The sequence below is a fragment of the Dendropsophus ebraccatus genome, chromosome 8, assembly GCF_027789765.1.
Source record: "Dendropsophus ebraccatus isolate aDenEbr1 chromosome 8, aDenEbr1.pat, whole genome shotgun sequence".
In the NCBI taxonomy this organism is placed as follows: domain Eukaryota; kingdom Metazoa; phylum Chordata; class Amphibia; order Anura; family Hylidae; genus Dendropsophus; species Dendropsophus ebraccatus.
The window spans coordinates 30,308,648-30,327,639 of NC_091461.1; the positions used below are offsets into that span (position 1 = coordinate 30,308,648).

At 42.4% G+C, this 18,992-nt stretch overlaps 1 protein-coding gene across 1 annotated transcript; it reads right to left on the reverse strand.

Moving 5' to 3' along the window:
* Positions 1 to 2,239: 2,239 nt before the first annotated feature.
* Positions 2,240 to 12,515, reverse strand: CUZD1 (CUB and zona pellucida like domains 1). Its single transcript, XM_069978981.1, has 9 exons — positions 12,398 to 12,515; positions 10,026 to 10,155; positions 8,807 to 9,009; positions 7,800 to 7,947; positions 6,091 to 6,302; positions 5,746 to 5,918; positions 4,265 to 4,650; positions 2,898 to 3,163; positions 2,240 to 2,476 (listed from the first exon to the last, which is right to left on the reverse strand). The coding sequence occupies exons 1-9, from the start codon at positions 12,477 to 12,479 to the stop codon at positions 2,304 to 2,306; spliced, it is 1,773 nt and encodes a 590-aa protein (XP_069835082.1). The 5' UTR covers positions 12,480 to 12,515; the 3' UTR covers positions 2,240 to 2,303.
* Between the last annotated feature and the right edge of the window lie 6,477 nt (positions 12,516 to 18,992).

Sequence of the window (18,992 nt, forward strand, 5' to 3'; positions counted from 1 at the left end):
AAAATTACACCACATACAGCCCTGTAGGTGAAAAAGTAAAACCGTTATAAGCGTCACAATAGGGCCATTATATTATTAACTAATTGCCCAAAAAAAGGATAAAAAAAGGATTTCATAAAAAAAAATATATATAACATTAGAGAATCTGTGTAACCTGCATATGGTTGTGTTCGGGCTGACCTATAGAGTAATAGTATCATGTCGCTTTTACCATATAGTGCATTACGTAGACACAGGAACCCCCCAAACGATACCATATTGCATTCTTTTTTGCGATTTCACCAATTTATATCTTCATAAATAATATATTTGGGATTCCGTCATACATGTAATGGTAAAATGAAAGACGCCATTACAAAGTACAACTATTCCTGTAACAAACAAGCCATTACATGGCCCTGTAGATAGAAAACTGAAAGTGCTAGAGCTCTTAGAAGGGGAGGAGGGAAAAACGAAAGCGCAATGATCAAAATTTGCGCGGTCCACTGGGTCATTTTGGGCCTGGTCCTCAAAGGGTTAAATACGGAGCATACTTGTTTGCAATCATGAAGTTCACTACAGCTGTAGTCTTCCGAAATACTTACGAACATGTGACATGTTGTAATTGTTCCAATTGGCCAACCTTGGTCTTTTAATCCACGTATCTGGTTGTGGCTTGTAGACATGACTAAGCGCGAATGCGCGACACGCGTCGTCCAGCCACTGCACTCCTAGGAGTGCTTCACAGCTTTTAATTACGATGAAATAAAGTACAAAGTTTTAACAGTATACACTGTTATTTCTGGGAAGTGCTGGATCCATTCACCCCCTTTGTTTTGGAAGTTTCTCGTACCAGCGGGCTGGCTACCCGGGACCCATGCACCCCCCTCTTACTCAACTATCGGACCGGGACAGGAGCAGGTGAGCTTACATCCATTCTTATATATCTGTATGTTATTACACCTTTTTATATAGTTGTCTCGGCTTCCAGTACATAGAAAAATGCTTTTATTCTCCTGTGCAAAGTGTCAGAGATGTTCCCAAGCTGCTGGAGAGGGCTATGACATCCTCCTACCATGGGGAAACCCATGACGTTGAATGGTACTTCAGCCCTGTCGCCATAGATGTATTCTAGCAGACACTGTCCTCTTCTAATGCAGCCATGGATTGGCCCCAGTCTGAATTTGGACCACGGTCTTTCAGTTGAGGATTGTTGGCCTAAAGCAGGAGTGTCAAACTTGCGGCCAAACTACAGGTCTCATCATGCTTGGACAACCGAAGCTTGGTAGGTATATAAAGAGCTTACATGTGTCATTCTCTGCTCCCTTAAAGGGGCACTCCAGCGATTTTTCTTTCAAATCAACTGGTGTCAGAAAGTTATATAGATTTGTAAATTACTTCTATTTAAAAAAAAAAAATCTCCAGTCTTTCAGTACTTATTAGTTGCTGTATGTCCTGTCCACCTCTGTCTGAAACAGGAACTGTCCAGACCAAATCTCTATAGAAAACCTCTCCTGTTCTGGACAGTTCCTGTCTCAGAGAGAGAGATGGCAGCAGAGAGTACAGTGTCAGACTGCGAAGAAAACACCACTTCCTGTAGGACATACAGCAGCTGATAAGTACTGGAAGACTTGAGATTTTTTAAATGGAAGTAATTAGCAAATCTTTATAACTTTCTGAAACCAGCTGATTTGAAAGAAAAAAAAACCCTTTAAACTCTTATTCTCATTGAGGAAATGTATGGGGTATCCACTGGATATGCCATACATTTCTGAGAGATGGGGTCCTACTGCTGAGACCTGCACCCATCTTGAGATTCAGGGAAGTCACCAAAGGAGTCAGATAGCCGAAAACATTTGAATAGGCTGTTTTACATAGTTTATAGAACTCCCATAGAGGTTAATGGGACTGTTCATGCAACTCCTATTAACATCAATGGGAGCTTCATAAATTTATAAAACAATCATCTCTGGGGGGCTCAACCAGGCTAGACAGGGTTGGGAGCCCTTGATCTTGAGATATATCTTGAGATAGATTATTTGTATATCGCCAACAGCGCTTACACCTGTCAGGCATTTGTAGCATATTCTGTGTTCAGGGTTGGAGTTCCCCTTTAAGTCCTGCACCAGTTACAGCAGTGTATACATTTTACCAATATATTTCTTGTAAATACTAGTACTAAGTACATATTAGTCATAATACATCTAGCGGCTATTGTGTCATCTAGTATCTCAGCCAGGCAGAAATTTATCAAGAGAAGTTCATGGTTTCTGCTTTTATTTTCATAAGGTTTTCTGCCCCATTCAGAGCAACGAAGAGGAGACTTAGTTCTGCGCTGTTGGTACTGGGAGGTATCTGTAGCTGGTAGGTTCCTTTCTGTAATATCTCATCAGGACCAGCGCCAATATGAGGACATTGACCACTAGGACAGAGATGCCCACAACGTACAAGCTGCTTTGATCTGTCTTGACAACGTCTTTGGTTTCACCGATGGAACCTGTAGAAAGAACCAAGAACCTTAGGAGATAATCTTAGTACAATGATATCTCGGTTTTGAATGCTTCAAAATAGAGATGATCGAACATCGGGAAATGTCAGTTTCGATCGAACTCGAACCTTCTTGAACCTTCAGCATTTGACTCCCGATGCCTTCCCGTTCCGTGGGGAAGGTGGAGACAGCCCGGGTACCGCCTGGAAAACAGGGATACAGCCTATTACCTTGGCTGTATCCCTGTTTTCCAGGTGGTACTCGGGCTGTCTCCACCTTCCCCACGGAACGGGAATGCATCGGGAGTCAAATGCTGAAGGTTCGAGTTTGATCGAACCTGACATTTCCCGATGTTCGTTCATCTCTACTTCCAAACAAGTCGGTACCCAAATAAAATTTTTGGTATTGAACCAAGGGTGGAGTATCTCACCTGCAGCTTCAGACTGACTGTGATGTTTCAGACGGATCGGTCCCAGCACGGCATTTGTCTTCCATACGGTGGAGCCCAGAGCTCTGCGCTGACGGGTGATGCATCCCTGCTTACAGCGGGATCCTGGGTCATTGATGTCACATATTACTACCCGGCACTGGAGGTACACTGAGGTATGTGCATCCAGGAACCTGAAGACACTGAAACTGAAGCGGGCATATCCACTGCCGGAGGGGAAGTTGTGGTAGGTGTCGTCTTTTTCACATCTGCAAGAGGGGGGGGGGGGGGGAGCTGTGTTTAGAATTGTGTCACAGGATCCATCAGCAGAACCCGACAGATCCCATTATAAGACATAGGAGGACATTTATCAAACTGGTGTAAAGTAGAATTGTCTTAGTTGCCCCTAGCAACCAATCAGATTCCACTTTTTATTCCTCACAGGTTCTTTGAAAACTGAAAGGTGGAATCTGATTGGTTGCTAGGGGCAACTTAGACAATTCTACTTTACACCAGTTTGATAAATCCCCCCCAATAGGCCCAACTCAAGTCCGATTGTTCGGCATTTCAAGTGGCTGAAGGAGTTGGATGCAGCCCTACAGAGTCTAGGAAAACATGGATGCAGCCATAGGTTATAGACTGCATCCGTGTTTTTCAGGACTTCCTAGGGCTGCATCCAACTTCTTCAGCCACCGGTAATCAAATGCCAAACATTCGGGCTCGAGTTGCTTGAGTTTTGCGCAGATGCTAAAGATGGGAACATAGTTTTGCCTCTTTATAAATCACTAGTCAGACCACATATGGAATACAGAGTACAGTTTTGGGCACCGGTATATAAGAAGGACACAGCTGAACTGGAGCGGGTGCAGAGGAGGGCAACAAGGGTCATTAAGGGAATGGGTGGGTTACAGTACCAAGACAGGTTATCACGCTTGGGGTTATTTACTCTAGAAAAAAGACATCTTAGGGGCGATCTGATCACAATGTACAAATATATGCATGGACAATACAGAGATCTTTGTAGTGGTCTTTTCACTCCTAGGTCTGTAACCATGACAAGGGGACATCCTCTACATCTAGAGGAAAGAAGATTTCACCATAAGCATCGACGCGGGTTCTTTACTGTAAGAGCAGTGAGACTATGGAACTCTCTGCCACATGATGTTGTCATGGCTAATTCATTATAGAAGTTTAAGGGAGGCCTGGATGCTTTTCTTGAAAAATATAATATTACAAGTAATGGGCATTAGATGTTTGGTGACACGTTGATCCAGGAATTATTCTGATTGCCAGTGGAGTGGCACTCGCTCACGTTTTAAAACCAACAATGAACCATAAAGCTTGTATGGCTTTGGAGCTTCCTTTCTTACCCGTTTCTGATGAGGTCATAGTTAGGTGCTTGGAAGTCTGCTGAGGGGGATGCAAAGCAGGAATCTACAAATACAGTGAGGTCTGGGTCCTGGGTCTTCACTGAAGCTTGGAGGAATGCTGATTCATTGAGGTCAATGAAGTAAGGAGAGTCCAGCACCGGGTCGATGAAATCCTGAGTTTCGTAGAAAGCCAGGCTGACATCATATTTGCCGCTCCCCTGTTGTTGGTGGATGAGGTCATTCGATGTCAAGTACATAACCTCTACTGTAGAGTTACTCTCCAGCTCGCAGGTCACAATGAACTGCAGCTCTTTATGTCTTGTGATCACTTTTCCGCTTGGATTAGCATGGATGACATTTGTGTAATAGATAAGGTTGTCCTCTACCTGGGAACAAAAAAATCCAATAAAATGGGGGTATGTCTTCATTCAGCTCTGATATGGTTATTCTAATTCTATTTCAACACTTTTTGGTTCCTCACTGATCTCCACTTACATGTCCTAAAGGAATTGTCCGGGATAATTTGATAATTACAGATCCTGTTAGGGTTGCGGGGGACAAGTCAGTTATGTATACTTACCTTTCTCGCTGCCCTGCCGCCCGCTCTCTGCCACTTGTCAGTGTTTTGGAAACATCTGGTGACGTCTCGCTTCCTCCGGAGATTGCTGGTGAGCATAAACAGTATAGGATTTCCGGAGGGTGCGGGACATCACCGGATTGAGCAAGATGGGTAGCTAAACATTACACAAAAATGTCAAAAAGTTGTGTTTAGTAATGTTATCAGAAACCTTCCAAGGCCAGCATCCAACTTGTGCAGCAGAGCATTTGGGTTCAGATAACGTACCCGTACATTTTCACTCAACACGACTCACCTGTCCTCTGCATCCCCACATTATCAAACTATCCCGGACAACTCCTTTAAGCCAATGACATTTCTGGAAATACCTGCTCACCCAATCACTAAGTGAGATGAGTGATGGCTGCAGCCAGTGACTGAGCACTGACTGACTGACCTGACCTGTGCAATTTTTAATTTGGCACCAGAATGTTTCCAGGCGCCCATTCTCCCTGCTCTCTGCTGCATATAACTATGTATGAGAATATGGAGCTTCCCACTCCATCTCCATAGCCCCCGTCTCCATACAATTGATGCATATTAGAAAAATCGTCATATTTTAGCATTATGGGGGCAAAGGGGTAAAGCAGGTGCATATGTGCTCCAGAACTGTGGGGTAAGGCTAGGTTCATACTGCGTTTTCAGCATCCGATTAACGGATCAATTTTTTGCAAAAAACGGATGCATTTGTGTGCATCTGTTTTTGATCTGTTTTTCCATTGACTTCCATTATAAAAAAAAACAGATCAAAACGGATGCTGAAAACGCAGTGTGAACCTAGCCTAAGGAACGGCAATATACAGGATGAATACATAGATCATATCATAGTGCTGAGGCCTATAGCCATGCAAACCTTTCTTCTTACCTTTCTTACTGTGCCGCAGCCATAGAAGGGCACCTCAAATACTATAGGACTGGCAGACTGGGCAACACAGGAGGAGTTACTTAGAGTCAAGTCATTGGCAGTATATCCTAATGAGTTTATATAGTTTGGACCGAGAACCACAGTCATGGAGTCACCCGAACAAGACAAGGCACCTGCAATATAACAAAAATAACACAAAGGATTGTGGGTCATGGATATAATAAAGCCAGAAGATGAAATATTACTACAGTAATGAATCTTGATGTGTATAGTTCTTTATAGGATGGACAATATATGGTCTCATATTTTCCACATGTAGATTGTATGTGCCGCCATTGTACTTACCATCCTCATGCTGCGGTACTACCGAGTAGGAAACAGAGAAACCGAAATAGGAGTTTGCATAATCTGCGCTGAACAGCAAAGTCAGAAAATTGGAAGTTGTCTCCAATTCAGCCACTTTGCGGCCGCACAGGACATCCAGGAGAGGCGCGTTAGTGTCTGGACCATCGTAGAGAGCAATTAGGTCAAATCGACAGTCGGGATCAATTTCTATACTATATTGGGGGAACAAAGGTATAAAAATAATTGAATCGAAACTACAATGGATAAACCTATAGAAAGAGATACAGAATGGCCTTTTGTTGGGTATGGATAATTTCGCGGCAAACTTATCTCCTCCTCCTGATATGCTGCTCTTTCCCTCCCATTTTTCACAGGCAATTTCTAGGTTACCAACCACCACTCTGCTCTAAAAGCAGTGGTCTGTCTATTTATACTATCTATCTATCTATCTATCTATCTATCTATCTATCTATCTATCTATCTGTCAGGAATGTGCAGTGAGCCTGGTGTGAACTGGGCCTGTTTTCACCTTTTGTCTGACACACCCGCTTTCCTTTCAGCCTCCTGGCAATGCAGGAGTTGCACTGCTCACTGCTAGCCTTGATAGCTGCAGCTGAGCAGTGCTTTTTGACTGACAGATGCCTCTGCCTGTCCGGAACCTTGAGGATCAGCGCGCCGGTCCAATGAGGATCTGGACCGGGCTCTTGATCCTCATAAAGAGACAGCAGAGCCAATTATTCCTTGCTGACTATTAGTGTGTACTAGTCCCAGCTCCCCTTGTCTCTATCCCAGCATTCCCTGCCCCAGCCTCCCTTGCCGCTGTTCTGACTGTTACCTGACCTCCTGCCTTACTGGCGACTATCCGTTCTCTTTCTGATTTTGTACCCTGCTGCCCATTGTTGCTGACTTGGCTTGTTTACTTCTCTTTGTTGTGTCGTTTGTCTGTCTGTGTTTGTGTTGCACATATACAGAGTAGGGACTGTCTCCGTGGTTGTCCGTGGCCGTTTAGGGTCATCCATGGCAAGTAGGCAGGGACAGTGAGTCTAGCTTCAGGGCCCACTGTCTTGTACTGTCTTCTGCCTCTCAGTTTTCTGACTCTATCTATCTATCTATCTATCTATCTATCTATCTATCTATCTATCTATCTATGTGTATATTAAACACATTTATATATTATACAGTATATATACCTACAGTATATACACATCAGACTGACCACTGCTTTTAGAGTAGAGTAGTGGTCTGTAACCTAGACAACAGGCTGTCAACAATAGGAGAGAAAGAGCAGCATATCAGGAGAAGGAGAGAAGTTTGCTAAATGAATGCGTTTGCAAAAATATTAAACTTGACGAGTCCAACAAGTTTAACTATATTAGTTGAGACTGGAAGGCTGGGTTCAAACTACAGTTGTGCTTTTTGTGCACGCAAACGTCAACAACCTGTCCAAATGGGTTTTTGACTTATATAAGCACAGACAGGTACGTGAAAGAGAGATGTTTGATATCAGGAGAAGGAAGCATTTTTGTCTGATAAGATGTATTACATTGGTTTCTTATATTCACTTATTCAGTTCACTATTGTTATGTGTCTTGTCTGTGATTTGTATATATGCAGTGAAGTAGAAGAAGCTGGAGGACCTTTCTCTAAGTGTGTTGATTCCATATATTTTTTATATATTTATTTAGGAATTGCATGTTAAAGAGACTTACAAGATTTCTGTGAAAGACAGCTTTATTTTGGTATTCTTTGGTACTTCTAGATGCCACACACATAATGCAAAGGGTGGATGGCGGTTGGGATAATTAGGACTGGAGATGGTACCTGCATAACCCCGGAGGTTTCCTCCACAGTCAACAGCTGAGAACAAGAAAAGAATAGGAAAAATTAAATACTAAATATGTAAAGAAATTGGTAGTGTATAGTCTACGGGTCTAATGGCCCAACCTGTTTGGGGCTTAAAGGGATAGTTCACCTAAATTTATTTTCTTTCAAATGAACTGGTGACAGAAAGTGCCAGAGATTTGTAATTTAATTCTATGAAAAATCTTGTCTTCCAGTACTTATCAGCTGCTGTATGTCCTACAGGAAGTGGTGTATTCTTTTCAGCTCTCTGCTGCCACCTCAATCTATGTTAGGAACTGTCCATAGCAGGAGCAAATTCCCATAGAAAAGCTCTACTGCTCTCCAGACTGGAAAAAATACACCACATCCTAAGTCTCCATGTGGAGTTATTCTTATAAAGGGAATTTTTCATCACTTTCTTGTTGCCTAAGCCACCAGTCATCAGGGTAATCCTTCGTAACAGCCTTGGGTGATATTTTTTTCCCTAAATCCAATTAAGGCTGGTGGGGAAGGAAAAAGTCACTGAGAACCACTGCTCCCAATGACTTGTGGTTCAGGCAGCATGAAAGTGATGACAGGTTCCCCTTAAAGCAATCATTGAAGATCCCCAATCCATTGAACATCTTGGAAAAATCAGTAGCATTAAACTTTTGCATTGCTCCAAATGGAAAATCCTTGGGCAAATGTTGGGAAAAATCAAGAAAAACTGGAAAAAATTTTGACAAAAATACATTGTTCCTGTTACCATACAGGCACGGTTATCATTCCCAGACGATGTAGTTAAGTTATCGATCCATCCTTAGTCACCTTTATAAGATCACAGAATTTTTGTGCCTTCCCGGTAAAGGTTTAAGGTATTTTTTTGATTTCTTACCATTGTCTGCAGTAAGAGAATAGTATAAGAGGTATGCTGTCCTCTGCCGTGTTGTGGAGTCAGTGGTCACGGTGATATACACGTTGCCTGGAGATTCGTATACAGCGATCTTGGGAGAATTTGGGCACAGGACTCCCAAAACTTCATAGTTCTCATCAAAAATGGTGATATTTTCATTGGAGCAATCTGCCGATGGGTTCAATCTGAGAATATAGGAGAAAATATATTACTGGCTTACTCGACATGACCATCAGTTCCCATGTCTACTGTACTGTATATGATCTTTACTTCAAGACCATTACTTAAAGGGGTACTTGGCAAAAATAAATAAATGAATTAACTTGTGTCAGAAAGTTACAGATTTGTAATCTCAATTCTTTCAATACTTATTAGCTGCTGTATGCCCTGTAGAAAGTGGAGTTTTCTTTCCAATCTGACACAGTGCTCTCTACTGCCACCCCTGTCGGTTTCAGGAACTGTCCAGAGCAGTAACAAATCCCCATAGAAAACATCCCTTGCTTTGGACAGTTCCTGACATGGACAGAGGTGGCAGCAGAGAGCACTGTGTCAGACTGGAAATAATACACCACTTTACCACTGCAGGACATACAGCAGCTGATAAGTACTGGAAGACTTGACATTTTTTTTAATTTAAATTACAAATCTATATAACTTTCTGACAGCACTTAATTTGATAATTTTAAGGATCCCCTTTAAAGGGGTCATCCAGCAAAAATCTTTTTCTCTTAAATCAACTGGTGTCAGAAAGTTATCTAGATTTGTAATTTACTTCTATTAAAAAAAAATCTAAAGTCTTTCCATACTTATTAGCTGCTGTATGTCCTGCAGGAAATGTTTTATTTTCAGTCTGACACAGTGCTCTCTGCTGATATCTCTGGCTGAGACAGGAACTGTCCAGAGCAGGAGAGGTTTTCTATGGGGATTCATATAAAACCAAGACAAAGTTCCTGTCTCAGTCAGAGGTGTCAACAGAGAGCACTGTGTCCGACTGAAAATAAAACATGACATACAGCAGCTAATAAGTATGGGAAGACCTGAGATTTTTAGTAGAAGTAAATTACAAATCTATATAACTTTCTGATATCAGTTGATTTGAAAGAAAAAGATTTTCACTGGACAACCCCTTTAAGGATCCTCCACCGCAAGCTATAAAACCAGTCTACAATAGGACCAATACAAAAAAAGCAGGATGTCTTACTGAAGTAAGGAGAAGATGACTCTTGTGGTCTCATTGCTTGGTCTTTCTATGGTATAGGTGCACTCGGAATCTGCTTGAGCTTGGATTTGAACAGGTTTATGAGGATCTGAAAAGCTGGCTCCACACCGGGCTATAGAGAAATGTGAATGTATTAGCAGCCGCTTATGATATACAATAGAAACAGAGTAAGAAGAACCTATAAGATGGTGGACTGAATAATTCCAATATTATGGCTCAGCAAGAAAGATTATCAAAGTTTCAGGTGGCCCCCTAGTACTTACAGTGCATCAGTAGTATCTTGCATCAAAATACCTGTGTATTATAACTATAATATTATATATTATATAATGTTCTCTCCGTGTTTGCGTGGGTTTCCTCCGGGTATTCTGGTTTCCTCCCACACCCAAAAACAAACATTAAATATATATATATAAAAAAAAAAGTATTATATATTACAACGAATACTACTAATATATTATTATTATTACTACTACATATTTTCATATATATATATATATATATATATATATATTTAATTATTTATTTTTTGGTGATTACTTACTAGGACCTGACTCGTGGCCTCCCAGCTATTGCAAAACTACCATTCCCTTCATGCCTGGACATGGGAATGATGGTAATTGTAGTTTTGCCACAGGTTCCCCATCCCTGAATAGAATGGCCTAAGCATTGTATTGTTCAATCTTATGTCAATTAGACTCTGTGTCGGAGGTCAGATCTGACTGGCGCTTTATGCAGTGTGATTTTTTCCAGTTAAAATGACAATTACTCTTACTAACCACATTAGTTAATGGAGTCAATGGAGTCCATCAGGTGACATTGGTATCCATTGTACAATACATTCATCAGAGCTTTTGTTGTGGCTTTTGATACTAGAAAGGGGTTTATATGATGCAGATGTGAATGGAGCCTTACATGGGGCCAGTATGGTGGTAATGACCCTTGTGGAGTTACAGGCAGTGTACCGCAGAACACAACTATGCATGTGTGTGCAATGTGGAGACATAGAACAACTATACAATCAACATCATCTTGTTGATGGCTTCCAGGCAGCAACAAGGTATTTTTTTTTTATTATCAAAGCAAAGAATAAAATGAACTAATACAAAAATGATAATAATAGAAAACAGTCATATTAAAGTGTCACTATCGTTTCCCAAAACTTTTGACATGTCAAAAGTTTTGATCGAAACGGGGCTGTGTGTTCAGGACTGAATCAATCAGCTCTGTGTCATGTAAACAGTCTGACATATAATGGAGCTCTATGGAGCCTGACAGATCATGTGACACAGAGGCAGGAGAGCAGGGGCGGATTAACTTCACCATAGGCCCTGGGCTGTTCACCAAGCCTGGGCCCCCCAACCCCACTGTAACTATGGCAGCACTAGCGTGTTGTTCATAGTACAGGATCATGGCAGAACTGTAGCCAGGAAACAATACACTACTGAAAGTATAAGTCTGTTTGGGTGGTTATGGGCCCCCAGGAGCTCAGGGCCCCAGGGCAAACGCTCGAAACAGACCTATTATAATCCACTACTGCGGGAGAGGAGTCCCCAGAATATTGCTCAACTGATTCCATAGCTCCCAATAGAGAGAAGAATGCATGTGTGCTGCCACCTATGGGGGTTTCAGATAGGTTTGCCTGCTTCCTAGAGCCACACCTGGTGAAACAGGGGTCAGAGGTCATCTGTTCTGCCAATCCTGTGAATTTCTTATACACTGATTAGCTGTAATAGTAAAAGCAGCAGCCCTCCTGCCCCACAATAGCTTTGACCCATTGAGGTATGGACTCCACAAGACCTCTGAAGGTGTCCTGTGGTATTTGGCACCAGTCCTGTACATTGTGCCATGCACCCTCCATGGATCGGACTTGACCCACACCTTGAACTCTTTGTCATATTCCTTAAAAAGTATCTTAAATAAGTTATGCTGTGTTCAGGGGCAGTATCCTGGTGAATGAGACCACTGCCATTTGTGAAAACTGTTGACAAGGAGGGTTGTGCACACGGTCTGTTTAGGTAGGTGGTACATGTCAAAGTAATACAGTATCTATATGATCGCCAATGTAAACCAATGTAAGCTCTAGTACAGCATTTCATGCAACTAATATAAAGTAATTCTCAACCTCATTGTGCCTAGACATGCAAACCTAACCAAACCTAAGTGCACTACATTTGATTACTGGTGGCTGGAGAAGTTGGATAGGCGCTATCCATATTTTCCCGGACCCCTTAGGGCTGCATCCAACTTCTGCAGCCATCGGTAATCAAATGCAGAGCGTTCCAGTTCCGATGACCATGCTCCAGTCTCGCTCATCTGTAGTTGTGTCTATGGTTATTATGGCCATTACTTACCCTCAGGTACCGCAGCTTTCTCTTGCGCTAAAGAAGTGCTGACTAGAAGGAGCAGGGTTAAGAGATGTCCCGCAGGAGACATGTTAGAAGAAGCTGTTAGGAAAGGAGCTCACATGAATATTGGGTAAAGGAAGTAAATACATATATATACCAGCTTGTAGACGTGCCACGTCCTTCATAATTTCATTGGGGCACACTGTGATAGTGACAGCTGGCGATTCCCAGTGTATATCACATTCATAGGCATGCAAAGGAAATCAGCAGCTGCTCGCTTCTCATGGTTTGGTACAAACAGCGAACATGTCGGCCCTCAGTACAGTACAACTATGATCAACTGTAAACTGGTGGAAGATAGAGACAAAGTCCTGTAGACCAACAATTTGTTCTCGATAAAACCAAGGAGAAAGAGATTTAGAAAAAAAAAAACACACCAAAAGATATACAGACAGTCCATGATGGTGCCACGGTACCCATAGAAATAGGGGCCTAGGTTGGCTTTGTACCTTATTGGTTAGGAGTCCAGGAATCTACTCTCTATAGGACCTTCAGTGTTAGCAAACTAGGGGAATTAGCACTAAGATCCAGAAGAGGAACCAAGCATGGCACCATCTTGGTCTTAACTGGCACCAGAAGAGAGTTGGTGCTATAGGGATCGTTCTTAACTACGTATAACCCTTGTTTAAATGGAGTATTCCCATCCCAAGTTATCACCTCTGCATCCACAGGATAATACAAAGAGTAATTTTTCTATCACTTCTTTAGGCCTGGACTTGACTAATGGTTCTACATCAAGCTGATGATCTGCTTTGCAGGATGAAGCCTTGTCATGGACCAATGTTTAAACATTTTCACCACAAGTTCCTGTGAATGTACCCTAAGGGCCAGTTCACACGCAGTAAAATCAACTGAACTTTCCGCCGCAGAGTCCCATCTGTCTCGGCCCTAAGAGCTTAACAGGACAAACCACCCCTGTCATAAATGGCTGGAACATGTGATTGTTTTCTTTAGGTCTTTATATGTTTCATTATAACAGGAATTCAGACCTGAGTTCCAGCATCATCTCCTTGGCTAATGCAGATCGGTGATTGATCACTGACATCCAATGCTCCACACTCCACAGTTCTTCTCTTTAGCTGTTTGTATTGTTTTTATATGCTTAGGTGCCTCTGTTGGGTATTTCTCTATGTAAATCCTATTAATTGACCCAATTTCTTACAATACTATCATAATCATTTAATCCTATTTTCACTATATTGTGCATTTTTATTTTCTGGGCATATTGCTTTAAGTATTTTATTCTGACATTTGTTAATCCATATCTTTCCATTTTTAACTTCTTTCCCATTCTCTTTATACTTGCCCAATATTTTATCCACAGTTGGCTGGGAACAACCAGTATCTTTTTCCCCACTCAATGTTGTATTTTTGTCCTGAAGGAGTTTTAATTCTATTGATTACAGCTTCCTTGTTGTGGCCATGTTTTCTTAGTCCCCATCTTGGTAAGATCTAAAGGCATTTTCCTTAACATTTACCTAAAAACTGACAGATTATTATTATTTTTTTTTAGCTATGTAGATCTGTAATTTACTTATATTTAAAAATCTCATGTATTCCAGCTGCTGTATGTCCTGCAGGAAGTGGTTTAGTCTTTCCAGTCTGACACAGTGCTCTCTGCTGCCACCTCTATCCAATACAGGAAAGGTTTTCTTTGGGGATTTTCTGCTGCTCTGGACAGTTCCTGACACAAACAGAGAGCACTGTGTCAGACGTGAAAGAATAAACCACTTGCTGCAGGACATGAAGACTTGAGATTTTTTTTAAACATAAATAAATTACCAATCTATATAACTTACCGAAACCAGTCGATTTAAATTTTTTTTTCCGGAGTACTCCTTTAATGACATAATTTCCTTTCATAAATGAGGGATGCTTCATGGAGCCACATTGTTCTGCATCATCTATGATTTGTGTGTTTGTTATGATGTAAAAAAGCAGAGCGAACATCATGTAAAAGTAGGGTGACTCCATGTTTTTTTTTTTCCCCAGGAGGTTAAAACTGTTATTTCTGAATGAGACCTTGAACACAGAGTGCTGGATGTAATCTGCTGAGCTCTGGTGTAGTATTTACTTAGGGCTTATCACATACACTTAGTGGGAAGTACAGTTTTTTTTTTTCCTGAAGATCAAAGCATGGAGTGTTTTTACCGTCTCTTAACATTTTAAGTGGGTGTACTTTAAAAATGGAACCCTAGAGATGCAACCAGTCTGGTGCTAAGTAAAGTCAGGAGCGGCGTCTAAGGATCATACAAGAAAGTTTGGACTGGTTCTCCAGGTCGTGTTCTTAGAGTAGTTGCTGGTTGGCCTCCATGATGAGGAAACTGCTGAGTAGCTAACTGGATTAGGTAACCAACCAACAAGCCAAAAAGCCAGGATTCAGGCCAAGAACCCAAGCCCAGAAATACATAGAGAACGGGAATCTTAAATGACAAGGCAATAGGCAGAAATCCAGGAGAGAGCAGTGTGCCATGGACGAGGAGGAGCAGTGTGCCATGGACGAGGAGGAGCTGGGGCCGGGAAGGTATGTAGAACCATTACAAGCAACAAACATTGCAAAACCTTCATTCACAAAGTCTTCTTATGTTTGCTTTGTATGATTCATAATTCACCATTGCTGTTAGTGGAGTGCTGCTGCAGGTGCAATACAATAATGGGGAAAACAGACCTAATCTTAAAGGGAATCACCACCATTGAACATCCTATCATTTTATGAGCAGATGAAGCTCCAGGAGGGATAACTTTCTGCATATATAATTTTTTAAAATTCAATGTACAGTATGCAAATTGCTCCTTACCACACCACATGGGTAGCCGTAGGCATTTAAATTTATACCCCTCAACTCCATATTTCTATGTGTATTTTTTGATACCCAGCACCAGGAAAATGAATCTTTGCCCATAATGTTATATTAGGACAGTAATCATCCTAACCAATTTATTAACCCCTTAAGGACACACTCAGTTGTTTTTTCAATTTTGTTTTTCAATTTTTACCATTTAGGAACCAGGACTATTTTAGGCCTCTTTTTATAATACATGAACTTGGTTGCTGCTAAATGTTAGCTTTATTCTGCGGGTTAATATAATTACACTGATACCAAGAACAAATTGCAATTACATCTACTGTATGTCGAAAAGGGATAATAATAATACTTTTAAAAAAATGGTGTCATAGGGTGACCAGTCTTATTAAGCTGCTTCATCTGCCTGGGAGGTAACTTCTTGCACCATAAACCTTTTCCCATTGTTCTATCCTAGTTGGAGACCAGAGACACCTGACCTCCTCAGTGAATCCCCAACAAAACATGATAAAAGACCTGGAGGTGGCAGATCCAGGTTTCCTCCCATAGATAAAGACTTTCAGGTGGTTCCAAAAGAATCTTGCCAAATGACAGTAGTTCCGATTTTCCGATTTTTCCGATTCAGAAATAAAGCAAGTTTGCAATTTACATTTATGATTTTTTTCAGTTATCATGGAAAACACAATACTTTCTGTTTCCTGACTGTTTTGTTTTCAGAGTCAGAAAACAGGAAGTCCAGTGTTTCCTAGGTCATCTGAGCGCTCACAGAGAGAAGTCATGTGACTGACGGACATATTGAGCCGTGACTCTCTGTACTGGCTGGAATTCCTGTGTTTAGTCTCTTTTGTACAACCAGCACAAGTCAGGACATAGCTTCATTTTTAACGGGATCCCGGCCGGAGGGTACACACATTGTATGCGCTCAGGCCGGGATCCCGTGCGGCGCCGGAAATAACTGACATGTCCGTTTTCTATGGCCGGAATTCAGTGAATTTTGGCCGCAGAAAGACCTGTCAGTTCACACAGTGAAGCAAGCGGCTCCGGCCGCTTGCTTCACTGGGTGCTATGGGAAGCTCTGATGCGGGCGCGCGCTGATGCGCGCGCATCAGAGCTCCGTGGCCAGAAAGATCACCTGGCCGGTACTTAAGTACCGTCCGGGATGATCCGGGCTAAGACCGGCCGTCACGGAACGGCCGGTTGTTCACGTAGTGTGAACATAGCCTTGAACAAGATGAAACAGATGATAGGTTCCCTTCAAATGTTCTACAACTTGCCAATAGACTTTGGGGGAGATTTATCATACTGGTGTAAAGTAGAATTGTCTTAGTTGCCCCTAGTAACCAACCAGATTCCAACTTTCATTTTTCAAAGAATTTGTGAGGAATCAAAAGTGGAATCTGATTGGTTGCCAGGGGCAACTAAGACAATTCTACTTTACACCAGTTTGATAAATCTCCCCCTTTGTTTTTTTGACCCCCACCGATTCCATCTAAAAGGAAAGAATCCCCCAAAACAGGGCTCTGTCTGCCCATGGGATAGCAACTAGGACTGCAGTTCTGGGTAAAGTGGGAAAGGTACAGAGTATGGAGAGAGCAGTGTACACTGAAATCTGAATATGACATCTGTTTTTGACGTAGACTAATCTATTACTGTAGATTATTATTAGTTTCTTTTTGCAAACATTACAAGGACAATAAAGATCTGGACATTTATTTTTCATTTCCTTGTGCGTTGGAGGATTTTGCAATATCCACATGTAACCCACTGTATTCTTTATCTGTTGGTTCATAAAATCATTAAAAAAAAAAAAAAAAAAAAAAGTTTAAGGTTACAATTGTTCTAAAATCATACAGACGACCTTGTTTTGGGGCACGATCACACAATCCTGATCTGATAGTGCAGACTATATGCTGTGGATTTGGTGTGTGTGTGAATTTAACCCCTTCAGGACTGCTCCAGATAGTGCCTTAAGAATCAGAGCCTATTTTCATATCTGACCAGTCTCACTTTATGCGGTTATAGCTCTGTCATGCTATAACTTATTTATGTGATTCTGAGACTGTTTTCTTGTGACATACTGTATTTAAGACAGTGGTAAATTTTGCCTTAGGGCTGAGCCTTATCAGCTTCCGTAACTAGTACACAGGAGGCCTTAGAGAAGTCTCCTTGTTGTCATAGCAACCATCTGGGCTGTGCGATCACTTTGCACAGCCCAGATGGATATTATAAGAGAAACATATCGCTGATCACAGGGAGACCAGCCAAACAATAACACTGCCAGCTGCTAGTAAAAGCGCTCAATGCAGTGAAATCCTAGGTGCATTGCCCCCTGGGAAACATGAATATGCAAAAGAAAAGCCTGTGGAGCCTCATTGAAGAGTCTCGAAACATAGGACTAGCCAGATATCCCTCCGGGAAGGACCAAGCCAAGGGGTAGCTCCTGTAGGGAAACCACCAAAAATCCTGCACAAGGAAATTCACACACTGCAGAAAAAAAATCTGGAGTGGGTCTTAGCTGCCAAACTTACTTCTCTTCATGCTCCTGTCCTGCTTTCACTTCTTGCTTTGGGTGGAGGGCATGTAAGGGGTGCAGGTGGATGGCGACAAACTCACTCTGACAGCTGAGTAATGTTGGGATAACTTTACTGTAGATAATTCAGCAGTACAACCACAACTCTTTAACTTGAATAACAGGTAGATTCCTATATAGCAGGGACACTGTCTCTTTATGAAGCTAGATAAGTAGCAGGGAGGATATCACTTCAGTCTATGTGGTGTAGCACAACTATATACAGTCTCTCAGGGGGCCCCACTTCCTGACTCTGCTGGTAACAATGGACTCCCCTGCAGCACCAGCTCTGTCTCCCCTGAGCAGTACCTTTCTCCTTGCTGCAGTGATGAGGCTGGCTGGACACTCCTGTGTCAGTGTCTCTTTGTCCCAGGTGCTCTGCACTCCACTTGCTAGCACTGGGCTGTGTTGCTCTCTTCCCTCACTGCTGCACACTGCTCTGTCTGCTGTAGCTCTTATGGACCTGGCTGAGCTGTAGTGCTTTCTGTGGATCACCTTGTCACACCTCTCTTTAGCTCTGGCACAGGTCACTGCCCTTGACCTCCAGCACTGGAATCTTCTCTCTCTACAGGAACTGGGTGGGTCACACTTCCTGAGTCTCTGGCTTTTCCTTCCCCAGTTACCTCTGTTACTCCTAGCTGGGAACTGACTCCCTCTGCTGGACGGAGGTGATAACATCCAACCTCTATGCTCTAATACTGCAGCAGAACCTTTTGGCATTACACCTTCCCCCCCTCGTTTGAGGGTAGCCGTCCCGGCAACCTGCATACCCAAGACATAGTCCTCATAACGTGCAGGCATCCTTCCAAAGTTAGCACGTCCAGAATGTCTTAGCTCAACTGAAGGCTCCACAGAGGGAGCGTTGTTCTCCTCTTGCTGCATATCTTCCCTTCTTTCCAAGGGGGTTGGATCTGGTTGGGGTGGTACCCACCATTCCTCTTCCCCAGAGGGTACTGTGGGCATGTTGATACTCTCTGGCTGGGGTTCAGGAACTCTTCTCAGAAAAGTGCATGGTCTAAGCATATTTCGATGCACTATGCGCATCGGTCCAGTTGCACCCTCCGGTCTTACCTCATACACTGGTATGGTTGGGTTGGGTTGCCGGATCACCTCATATGGCGTGACTTCCCACCGCCACTGCAGCTTTCCAGCCCTTCTGGCTGTGCGA

Coding starts and splice junctions, on each gene's coding strand:
- CUZD1 (XM_069978981.1), bottom strand. CDS start 12,479: ATGTCTCCTGCGGGACATCTCTTAACCCTGCTCCTTCTAGTCAGCACT. Junction 7,948..8,806: donor TTCTCTTACTGCAGACAATG/GTAAGAAATCAA, acceptor TCTTGTTCTCAG/CTGTTGACTGTGGAGGAAAC. Junction 5,919..6,090: donor AGTACCGCAGCATGAGGATG/GTAAGTACAATG, acceptor GTTATATTGCAG/GTGCCTTGTCTTGTTCGGGT.